The 12,770-nt window shown below is 35.1% G+C and overlaps 1 protein-coding gene across 1 annotated transcript in view; it reads left to right on the top strand.

Moving 5' to 3' along the window:
• LOC108738703 (nephrin-like) overlaps positions 1–12,770 on the top strand; it is a 335,427-nt gene that overhangs the window by 159,956 nt on the left and 162,701 nt on the right. Inside the window, exon 2 of the mRNA XM_018472237.1 lies at positions 988–1,436. Within this exon, the coding sequence (XP_018327739.1) occupies positions 988–1,436 (449 nt within the window). The remainder of the gene's footprint in view (positions 1–987; positions 1,437–12,770) is intronic.

Raw genomic sequence — 12,770 nt, 5'->3', positions numbered from 1 at the left:
GTAAACGCCATCTGTAGTACGATGCTACATTTTAGGATTACGTATGCTCCAACAAGGTCCATTTAAATATATGGATATCTACTTACTGAAACGAATCCCGGCGTAGCTAACCTCAACGTGATAGGCACGTTACCATAATCGAATAAAATAATTCAGTCTGTAGGAGCTGTCTGCGACGCGCTGATGAGATCCAAAAAGATCGAAATCGCGATCCGCGTCTGACCACTTCGAATTATTTTATTCCATTCTATTAATCGTTTAATTTGACCAGAATAAGTTATTATAGGAAGTGATATGCAGTATTTTGTTAAATAAGAACGTAAATATTTTCTAGTTATTCTCCGAAGTGGTTATCAATCCGATTCACGCAAAGCATTTTAAGCATTTTAACAAAATGTATTTTGTTGTCTGAAATAAATGCATCGACTGAACGAGTATTTTGTTTAATGGAAGAATCATAGCCAGTTCTGAAAGCGATGTTGATTTGTTGATAACATTTTCAGTTAAAGACATCACAACGTATGTAAATACAAATCTGTTAATCAGAAAAAATAGAAATGATGAAGTGGCTTTTTAAACATTTTGATTTATTTTATCAAGGTATTGAGTTGATGAAACTTTTAATTGTTTAATTAATTAATTTAATTAAATACACAATTTTAGATATCCAGCATTCTTCCACTTGAAGAAACTATACGGTGCGGTAAAATGGTCAAAGTAGTCAAATAAATTATTTTATATTAATTATTAAAGTATTATTTGATTTAAATTAAGTATTATCTTAAATAAATGTTCCCAATGTATAAGATTAGCTTTTCTTATTGTGGGACTATCACTGGTGCTGCAATTTTGGCATCTTAGGTTAGGTTAGTACACAATATACTGAAAAATGTATTGGTTGGATTAAATTCGATCAAATAACTTAAAATAACCGTTTTTATGTTTAAACTACAACAAGTAACTGGTTATTTTGTCTTTGTTTTGCAGTTCCACCGCAAGGAGTACAAATCACGGACGAACTGGGAATCCCCATAAAGAATGGAGTGACGAAGGCTTACGCGGCCGGCGCTAGCCTGATATTGATCTGTGTGGCAACCGGCGGTAAGCCATTGCCAACTGTTGCATGGTCTCGTGACGGCGAAATCGTTACAAACGTAACTCAGCATTTCCCTGAAAGATTCCGTTCGCAAAACATCTTAAGGGTTCCCGAACTGACTAGATCCGATTTGCATGCAGTCTATCAATGCGAAGTGAGCAACAGCAATCAGCAGCCACCTTTGATCGTAAAAGTGACAGTGGAAATGTTTTTGAGACCGCTCGAAGTTACACTAATTGATCCGTTTCGCTTTAATCAAACTTTCAGTGCTGAAAAGAAGTACGAACTGATCTGTCGATGCAAAGGATCAAGGCCGCCGCCTATAATCTCTTGGTGGAAGGTATGTCATCTTTTTTTGTTTTATGTTTTCTCTGTTTAATTTGATTGTTTACATAAGGTGTAAATTATTAAGATTCTTCGCAGGGTAAGTCATAACTATTGGGAGATAGATTAAGTACAGATTATTTGGACCAAAATATAAAGATTGGACTAAACATATCTTAGTTTTATGTTGTCATGGTAATAAATGCAGACTGTTAAATGAGACATACTATTTTCGTTATTTTAGTAATAATTTCTTAAGATTTTTATAAATCGTTTTGAAAATTGAATAAAATGGTTATACCTGTTTGAAGTTGAAAGTTTCAACCGTTTTCGAGAAAAACGCTGTTTCCGAGCATTTCAATATATCATTACAGAGGCGACCGACTATTTAGACTATATTACGTTCTTATTCCAAACTTAAAAGGAGAATCATATTTCTTTTTCTTGTAAAAAGCCTTTGATAACATTTTGGATTAGTTTCTGTAGCGATGTGACCTTCAGTTTGACCGGCGCAAAGTAGAAAAGAACAGCACTAGGCCAGAATAGAAAGGAGACAACTCTCGGCCAAACTCTTAACCGGTGAGGAGCGTATAATCCGTACAATACTGCACGGAAAAATTAACCATTTTATCCACTACAATTGCATTGCTCAAATATGCTGTTATTGGTACCATTTACTACTGAAAATATCAACGAGATGTTTATTTATATTTGAAGACATATTAAAGGCTTTAAAGCTTGTTTTCGACTCGCACTACTATTCATGATTGAACAAAACTTTTGGCAGGTACTGTATGAAAAAGTATGTTTAATGAACAAGAGTCGAGAGTATAATGAGCTTTTTTCTCCCTACCTACGATTTTGCCAGCGCGCATCCAAGACAGTGGAAGGGGCACATCACGACAGAATGTAAATGAAGTATAGCTTGATATTAAATAGGAATATCGTGATTATTTTTAGTAGAGATAAAGATTAAGCGCCCAAGGAAGCAATCTAAATGAATTTGGTCAAAGTGTATCCAGTAGGTACTCTTTGAAAGATAGGAAGTGTTGAAGTCAATTTGACCTTTTAATAAAATTTTCTACCGGTTTTGGTCCTCGTTATTTTTATTATTGAAGTGTTGGTTTTTCCATTGACGAACAAACCACTTTATTTTTAATTCACTATTATTCAACTCAATTTGTATTTTTGGGATAATTTTTTGAGTAGAAATGTTGAAATAGATATTTTTTTACTGAATGCCCCGTATGGAAATTTCATCAGCCAGATAATTCAAAAACGCAACTCAATTTATTTTCGTTTAATAAAAAAATTGAGACGTTACAGAGTGAGTGGTATGTACTTAAGTAAACGCGATATGGATATAGAATCAGAACCGAATGAAAAAAGAAGGAAATTATCTTTGGTGTTCATTTCGGTTGGTTGAATGGATTTAAGCAGCTGTCTCGGATAAGAATGACTGTCATGTTTGTTCCGGGATCTTTCTGGGAGAAAATTAATCACCCGAGACAACATTCTAAGTTAGAATATTCACGGTGGCAGCGTTGAGTTGTAACAAAAGAATGCTGCCAACGTAAGCACTTAAGTGGAAATCTATTGCGGAAAATTAATTAATGATTGAAGGTCCGGGAACTCGATTTTTAGTGGAAATTTTCAAGAGTTATCGACATAACACCGCAGTGTTTTTCACGTCGGACGTTAATTTAATAATATTTAACAAGGTCTGAGTGCTTAAATGATTGGCACTCGTTAAACCAACCGAATCTTTGTTAATTAAAAGAGCTCGCATTAAGTTCCCACTATTCTCTTCTTTATTCTATGAAATACTTCTATGTCACAGATAGAAAATTTATTAAGACCTATATCCTCTCCCCATATACTCAATGATGCGCTTACCTAATTAGTTTTAGAAGAGGAACTATGAAAAAAAATACTGATACTTAGTTTAACACTTGCTGCATGAATCTGAGCGAGTAAACAAATGACTGATTGTGAACATTGTTCCTATTGTTATACGAGGTCTGCTCAAAAAGTATCGCGAATTTTGTGTTTTTTCAAAAATGATTTATTTATTCATGAATATTTATTTTGTTCCCTTCAAAGTAATCCGCATCAAATACTATACACTTGTGCCAACATTTTTTCTAATCCTTGAAGCACTCCAAAAAATCATTTTTTGTGATCTTGTTTATCTCCTCAATCGTAGCGTAGCGTGATCCTTTCAAGGGCCTCTTCAGTTTCTGGAAAATAAAGTCACAGGGGGCCAAATCTGGGAAATACGGTGGCTGCAGCTTTATTACTGTGTTGTTTTTGACCAAAAATTCACAAGCAACGATGTGTGAACAGGGGCGTTATCATGGTGCAAAAGCCAATTTCTTTTCTTCCACAAATTCAGGCGTTTCTGGCGGATTACTTCGCGCAAATTGCACATAACTTTATTCTTTATTGACCGTTGCAATCGAAGAAAACTGTAAACAAAACCTTCACATTCGGCCCAACCAGACACACTTTTTTCGGTCATTGGTGCGTGCGGCAGCTTCCATTGGGATGATTGAGCTTTGGTTTCACGTCACCAGTTATGACCCTCTGGAGCAAATTTGGATCGTAGCAGACAAAGTCTAACAGCTCCTTAGCAATGTTAATGCGATGCTTTTTTTGGTCGAAATTGAGTAATTTCGTGGCAATCCATTACATGCCCAAATCATTCGTAAAAATCGAATGGCAGGAGTCAATCGATATGTTTAGGTCCTCAGCAACTTCTCTAACGGTGATTTGACGATTGCCTAATACTATTTTCTTCACTTCATCAATTTATTATTGATGTAATAATTGATATTTTAACAAGATTTGATAAAAAGTAATGTACTATTAATTACGTTGTTAAATATGCGTTAAGAACACCCCGCTATTGGTGTATCAGTCCTGTATAGTTTGATTACTATTTTAAAACCTCATATTCCACGTAAAATATGCGAGTTGGATAGATAACGTCATTTTAAGCCCATTTCGCTTCCATATAACGATCACATTTTCCCGGCAAACATAGCCACAGAGAGAGTTTTCGCGCAGCAACTGCAAGTTCTGATTGGTCCTCTGCTCTTCAACCTATACCCTCTAGGTTAAAGCACGTTATTTTGGTTTCCTGGACAAACATACGACCCGAGCTGTCACATCGGAGCAGTTCGTTGTCGTTGAATAGCAGAGCTGTTAAAACGCCCCATAAATTGACAGCAGAGCTTTCACGCTGTTGTTCACTGGCGATGACATGAGATGGAGCAGAAGAGTGGAAGAAGTGACATCAGTTTTAATTTCTATTTCAACAAGTATTAATGTTATATGTTTACGAGAAGAAAATGCTTTATAAGTATATTAAATAGTCTTATTTACGCAAAAAAAATGATAATTCGAATAGTTACTGATATAAAATTATAAATATTTTTATAGATGACATTAAATCCGGATGATACTTGAAAACAAATAAATTATCATCTAATGGTATAATGAAAGGTCAACTTGTAACTTTAGTTAAATTGCAACCTGGCATAACTCAATCCCAACCTAACCTACGGTAATTTTAAGAAATGATAAAACTACTACTCACTTCGCTCGTGTTGTCTTTAACTATAGGGTTGTTCGGAAAGACATTTCGTTTTTTTTTTGTAGAAATGAAAGACAGTTTTCGTATAATAAACAAATACTTTATTAAATTATATATTGACTGTTCTGGTCCAACACCTTTTGCCATCTTTCTGGTAGTAGCATAATTCCACGCTTATAAAATTTTTGATCTTTGCTGGCAAAAAACTGATCGACGAGGTTTTTGACCTCCTCATTTGAGGTGAAGGTTTTACCGTCTAAAAAATTTTGGAGTGACCGGAACAAATAATAATCCGATGGTGCCAGGTCTGGAGAATATGGTGGGTGTAGCATTGTATCCCATTCAAGCTGTAAAAGCTTTTGGCGAGTGACCAAACTTGTGTGAGGTCTCGCGTTGTCTTGGTGAAACACTACACCTTTCCTGTTGATTAGTTCTGACCTTTTCTGTTGAAGTGCATCATTCAGTTTGTCCAGCTGATGACAGTAGACTTCCGAATTAATCGTTGTGTTATCCGGTAAAAGCTAAAAAAAAACGATTCCTTTAAAATCCCACCAAACAGACAGCATCACCTTTTTTTGGTGAATATCGGCTTTGGAAATGGTTTGAGCCGGTTCATCTTTTTTGCTCCATGACCTCTTGCGTTTGACGTTGTTGTATACAACCCATTTTTCGTCCCCAGTGATGATGCGCTTCAAAAACGGATCATTTTCGTGACGTTTGAGAAGCGAATCGCAGACGTCAATGCGGCGACACAGATTTCTCTCTGTGAGAACATGGGGAACCCATACATCGAGCTTCGAGGATAATCCCAGGCCTTTCAAGTGGTCATAAACTGTTGAATTTGATAAATTTAACCTCAATCCGATCTCACGTGTTGTTATTCGCCGGTTCACATCAACTAATGCCTTTATCGCGTCTTTATCAGCTTCAACCGGCCTTCCCGAACGTGGTGCATCTTCGACATCAAAATTGCCGGATCGAAATTTAGCGAACCAGTTCTGGCACTGGCGTACTGTCAACACACCTTCTCCATACACATCAGTCAATTTCTTTCTGGCTTGAACAGCATTTTTACCCTTTCTGTAGTAAAACAGTAAGATATGTCGAAAATGCTGCTTATCGCTCTCCATATTTAAAAGGGCACCAACCAAAAACTACTGCGTAGAATCAATTGGAATTTTTCACACACAAGCCTTGCTATATGAGCTCTCAAAGCATATAAAAATTATACGGCTTAAATGTGAAGTTGGGTGCAAAAGAATACAATTAAATCCTCTGTCGGGAAAAAACGAAATGACTATCCGAACAACTCTATATTTTAAGCTTATGATTACCACCAATTAAACGAAAGCTTTAAATTCAATTAGGTTAGGATCATAATTTGAAGATAGGCAACACTTTTTTTTGTTTACACGGTTGATCAAAACACACCACTGATAGGTACAATTATGATTCGGGCTGAAAGACCGTGGTTTAAACGAATTGTTAGGCACAGGCGTTTCGTCAGCAATTACGGTTGCCATCTTCCGTGTTACTGCATTGACAACGTGACGATTGAAAATTTCAGCCACAGTTGCCTACGAAACGTCTGGACTTAACAGTTTATTTATACCACAATCCTTCAGCTCGAATCATTATTCTACTATTGATTCCGGCCGTGAAAGCCTATGTTCTTATACTCATGATTACTCAACACTAAACTTGAAATTTCAACTTGAAAGTCGAAATTTCAAAAAAAAGATTATGTTTGACCCTTCTATGCCTTCGTATTAATTCTATCACTCACCTACTAAATAAAAAGGCGGTAGATGTTGTAGTTGTTTTCGGGATATAATTCAAAATAATAAAATTTAATGGACTAGTTTTTATGTGGTATCAGATAATTGTAAAATTATGACAAATTAAACCAGAAATAGTTTTACGTCTCAATTACTACATTTCACTCCGGTCTTTACTTGCGGACTAGGATTTTTGCAGTTATTGTTTTTCAGTAAAACTAGTTAGTTTATTTATCTACAGCAATAATTTATTATATTGGAACACAATTATCTTTAGGTCATATATCGTAATGGATGGTTCCTTATATTCAAATCGGCGAATAAAAAGCGCTTAAAGTGTATCTATGTATACAGTTAAATAGGTGGATAAGGTCGAAAGTAATAATTTCAATTTGCTCCTACTGTTAAAAGGGTTTTCAAATTATCTTTATTTCACTTAAAAAGAAGGTTAAAGTGAAGACTGCGACACGACTGAACAACCGGCGCTGAATTAAAACAGTTGAAAGTTTAATTTAAGATTAAAGGATTTCTGTGATTTTCTTTAATATTTAACAGGAATTACAATAAACAATTCACAAACTTGAAAGTGCTATCATGAAACGCTTTTTATTTTATTAAGATTCATCCATTTTACACAAAAGGTTTTAAGAAAACGATAAGATGTGTTTAAGTTATTAGCGTTTATCCCGGTGTAAATGGAGAGAATTCTCCTTATCCTAGATGTATTCTATATAAATTGAACTGGCTTGAAAGGAATAAACAAGTAGAACATATTCGAGAAATTAGTAGGTACTTAATCATTCGACACGGCAAGAATTTTCTTATTTTCTCCTTTCATAACCTTGGACCTCTCCTTACCTTTGTGACATTACTTTACCTACTTGCAATTAATGTCTACTGTTTGTATGCGACGTTTTTTTTTGTAAATTATTAACTCATTAATTATGAAAGAAACAGAAAAAACCGGATTTTTAAATTAATCAAAAAGCTTCCAAACTTTCTAAAGATTCCAGTAAATCTGTTTGTTCGAAACTGACTTAAGAAGGATAATCTCAGACTCATTAAACTTCAGGAATTTTTTCCAATTAATTGCCGCAGTGGTTTCTCAAGGGGCAAGAATGCACAAAAAAGAAAACGAAGTTCCAAGAAGATTACATCCTGGTCCTTTCTTTATTAACTCATTTTTCTTTTTGACAAGGACAAACATCAGTGAACTCAGAAAAAATACTGACCTTTATTTACAATTAAGGATGTGTTACAGACAATGTAAATAAATAAGAATTATAATAAACTATTTAATGGCTGGTTATCGAAACTCGATGAACATTTCGCCTTCTTCAGGTATCCTCAGGAGTCCAAGGTTGATTAAGTAATACTAAAATTGTATTTGACGGGAATGTCTTACACGGTGAGAACAATTTTGTAAAAATTACTATGCTGTCCCATAATCTGACTTGCTAAATGCCTCCCTAAAATCAGTCACTTCTTCTATTAAATTTCGTCTCCAATCGTTATATTCGATCTTTCCCTATTTCTTTGCTTCCATTTTATTAAAAGAAATCTGTAACTCTTCCTTGGTAATATTTAAAAAAATAATAAAGATATATCTCGTAAGAGTAATAATAATGGTTAAAAGAAACGTCAAAGGGTCAGTTGTAAAGGAACAATTCCTACTTCACAAGTAGAAGGATATGTGAAGGACAAAATCTTTCAAAGTAATAAATGTAGGGAGAAGATATGAAAAGTGAAAAATGACAGTGTTACTTCATCTTTTAGACGAAAGGAAGTAGTTAATCCCTTCTGAAATATATCAACTTCACAATTTAGAATTTTCTCTTTCTTTGGTGGAATGTGTTTTCCAGCTATCTTCAATTAGGTCACTAATACCTTCAAAACAAAATTAAGATTGTATTATCGGTTTACATTTATTTTCGTTATATTCTCTATGGGTGTTGGTCCTTTTTGTATTCATCGCAAATATGCATTGTTTTGTAAATTTAACAGATGGGAACACTTGAAAATATTATTACGATTTCCCTTGGAAATATATATCTCATGGGTACGTGGAAGCAGGAAAATTTAGCTGCATATGTGCACATATAAAAATTTATAATTCTAATAAATGGGCTGCCATTACTCAGTGCAAGCGGGCCATCGACCATCAGCAAAAGCATCCTTATACGATGAGGGTATGTACGTCTGTCTATGTTGTGTGCTCGTGTTTGTGTAACAGCTCGCTGGACCACTATCGCACGGCTAGGTGAACCGAATAAAAGCGTATAAAGGTAATGGACCACCTGCTTCAAAACAAGAAGCGCATAATGTAACATTGTGCCACTTCCATGTTTTTATGACCAAAGGAACGGAACAATTGCACCAGCGCAGCGCAGACTTTTCAAATACGAATGTTATAAATTCGATGCTACTTAATCATTGAAATTTCGAAAACGATAAGAAATATAGCGACTGCTAAATGGGGGTAGTTTCTTCCTTCTTCAATTGCCCAATATTACGAGATCAAGATTCAATTTGATGGAAATCCACCCCCAGCAACCACTTGTCATATATGGTTTAAAATTGCCAGATGAGTTTGCTTCACCAGGAACGAATTAAAAGAAAGCTCACCATTTGTCCTGTGCTTATACAGTTTAATCTCCATCAAACGTTTCTGGATTGTTAAAATTGTATTTTTTACGGGTTCTTTAATGAACAATATTTAGCTTTCCAAATTTTCGTGCATTTGTGGTTGCTGCTCGAAGAGAAGTTACCTAATATACTTGCATGTTTGTTTTAAACTGAATGTCAACTTAGGTGGATTAATTTCACTAGTATTACATAAGCATTGTAATGTTAGTGGGATTAACAAAATTAACTTCTAAAACTGATAACGACAAAAACTATTTATTTACACTAATTATTGAAGAACTTAAAAACACTATTAAGTTATTACTAAACTTAGGTCATGAATTATTCTATTTATTTATACCGCTGTTGATATATCACTATTTACTGCGCTATTTATTTCACTGCTATCACTGTCAATTTATTTCCCAATTCACTTCTACAACGGTCAATTTATTTCTTCTTTCTCGGCAATCGCCTCTTCCTTTAAATACTCTTTTGTTTACTTTCTGGGACCTTCTGGAAACATCCGGATAGTTTATTTTTTCTTTGAACTGTTTAACCGCTTTTCTAGAATGCAGGTACGACACACACATTTACAAATACGGCGCACGTGAAGAAAGGCGCCCGCGGCTAGTCGGCGAATCGATAAGCCGTTCACGCCCACGTGTGCCCGATCGCATACAAACACACTCGTGCTCGCTACACTATATTGCTATATATGCACTACACTATATGTGCTCCTTACTTATGCAAACTAATGGTAATACATCACAAGAGTTGTAAATTTCAGCAGTATTTCTCTTTGATTTGTCCAAATATTCCAGTTAGCAAATATAAAAGCTGATTGAATGGCAGAAATAGGATGATGTAGAGAAATTTAAACAACAATAATAATTATAGTCAGCCCATCATACACGAAAATGCATCGGTACAAAACGTAAACGTTCAGAGAAATTGCTTAGTTCAACACAGTTACTAGCTCCTGAATTTTCATAAAGCCCAGTTTTGCTAGCTGAGTATAAATATTTCAAAGCTTTGCAGAAACAATAGATAATTGTGGGCGTCTATTTATGATAGCATTAAAACACAAAACTGAATGGAATTGACAAGTCAAATCAACCGCAATATTACCACTTCTAGCTATATACATAGGAACATACAATATATCGTATTTAATTCAATTGGTAAGTATCGTTTGTATAGGTCCGAGGTATACGTACTATGCATCTAATTAAAAGTATCGTTATGTAACGTTCTCTAAATAAGAGCGAGGAACGAATAGTAACACGGGTTATGCGTGCCTGGTATAAAACGAGCCCCATAAAAATTTTCGTGAAAATATTGCTCGGAAAATTTATTGGAAACAATTTCGTTATAGTGTAGGCACACAATGTTCGTAAGTAGTATCAAATGAAAGGCGCAGAAAACTCGAAAACAACGAAAAAGTTCATTGTATACTTCATTTAGTTTCTCTAGAGATTGACCCTTCCAAAGTCTTGGATGCGCTCTGACAAAATCGTAGGTAGGGAGAAAAAAGCTCATTATACTCTCGACTCTTGTTCATTAAACATATTTTATCATACAGTACCTGCCAAAAGCTTTGTTCAATCATGACTAGTAGTGCGAGTCGAAAACAAGCGTTAAAGCCTTTAATATCTCTTCAAATATAAATAAACATCTCGTTGATATTTTCAGTAGTAAATGGTACCAATAACAGCACATTTGAGCAATGCAATTGTTGAGGATAAAATGGTCAATTTTTCCGTGCAGTACTGTACGGATTCTACGCTCCTCACCGGTTAAGAGTTTGGCCGAGAGCTGTCTCCTTTCTTTTCTGGCCTAGTGTTGTTCTTTTCTACTTTGCGCCGGTCAAATTGAAGGTCACATCGCTACAGAAAGTAAACGAAGTAAAGTACTATCCACATGACTACTACACTGATTTTGTCAGTAAAATTTTTCGGAGAGCCTCTGCTAGTAAAGGATTGAGAAACTCTAGAGTCACCACAGTCATCATTATGATAGTCCTAAGACTGGTTGGACATGCACCCTCACTCTTTCGTATCCTAAGCTAATCTTTGCATATCTTAAACTAGAACATATCCTTACCTCCTGTTTCTGCTTGTAATATGTCCATAACTAACCCTTTATCCTTGAGAAGGTGTCCTACCAACCTATATTACTCATTTTTTATCGATTTTAACAGCGTCCTCTGTTCTACTCTTTCTAATGTCTAATATTCCCTTTCCGCTGGGCTCATCGTACACGTTTCGCACCCTTATAGAGTCGTGCTCCAAACATACACCTTTAACAATCTTTTCCGGATTTCTAAATTAACCGTTCGCGAGAATAAAAGTGACTTCTTTTCTTTAAAACAACTCGACCCTGCGCTATCCTTTGTTTTATATCTCTACTGCTCCTTCCATCCTGAATTATCTGATTTTTTAGACAGCGACTTCTGCTAATTTGTCGTCTTCTGTCTTTATATTCATATCTTCCCTACTTTTTCTTCCTTTGCATACAAATAATATTGGTTTTCTTATATTTATTTACATACCAGACTGTTTGGTTGAGTCGGGTTGGGTTGGTCAACTGCTTCCATTTTATTTAAGACTATCTCCAGCTCCTTGCGAGATGCTAATACCTAGATATAGGAGTATTATACCGTATCGATCGATAAATAAGAATAAAAACTATGAGCAGTGTGCCTAAAGAACTTTTGCTTCAATTAACTGTTTCATAAATTTTCATACAAAACCGTACAATTACAATATGTATACAGTTGTGCCTCACGAGAGAAAAAGGATAATTTGGAAAACGAGTGGAATATATTTTTTTCAACAACGTCTGAAAGTATCATGTACTAAAACTCTCAAAATCTTTCGAACAAAGCGCAAAGCCTATCAGAAGCTTAAAATTGCATTTATTGAAGTTGTAGGTATTAAAGCCATTTGCGATACGAATGTATCATTCTTTTTTTATTTGTTCATACGGCAAATGCAAATTTGGTTTTAAAAATGCGCCATATTCACAATTATCCGTATTTTTTCAAGCTTCCAGGCGTAATTACAACAGAGCAAAATTTTTATTAACATAGACCGATCTGCACATCACCTGTACGTGACAATGCATTAAAAAACGGTGTAACATCATAGATATGCTTCATGGGTCTATAGTAGCGATCGGGGAACCGGGGTAAAATGAAATTTTTGGGGGTAAAAATGAAGTTTTTGTGAGTAAAAAGTATATATTTTTAATTTGCTATTTTATAAACCTGTTAGTATTTTTTTCAACTTAAACAATTTAGCGACATATGCAGGCCACGCCATCTCACTCCCCACCACTAAGTGTT

This window comes from Agrilus planipennis, unplaced genomic scaffold (genome assembly GCF_000699045.2).
Source record: "Agrilus planipennis isolate EAB-ADULT unplaced genomic scaffold, Apla_2.0 scaffold36, whole genome shotgun sequence".
In the NCBI taxonomy this organism is placed as follows: Eukaryota; Metazoa; Arthropoda; class Insecta; order Coleoptera; family Buprestidae; genus Agrilus; species Agrilus planipennis.
The sequence above is the reverse complement of the archived record's forward strand: the minus strand, read 5'-3'. Positions and strand labels throughout refer to the sequence as shown.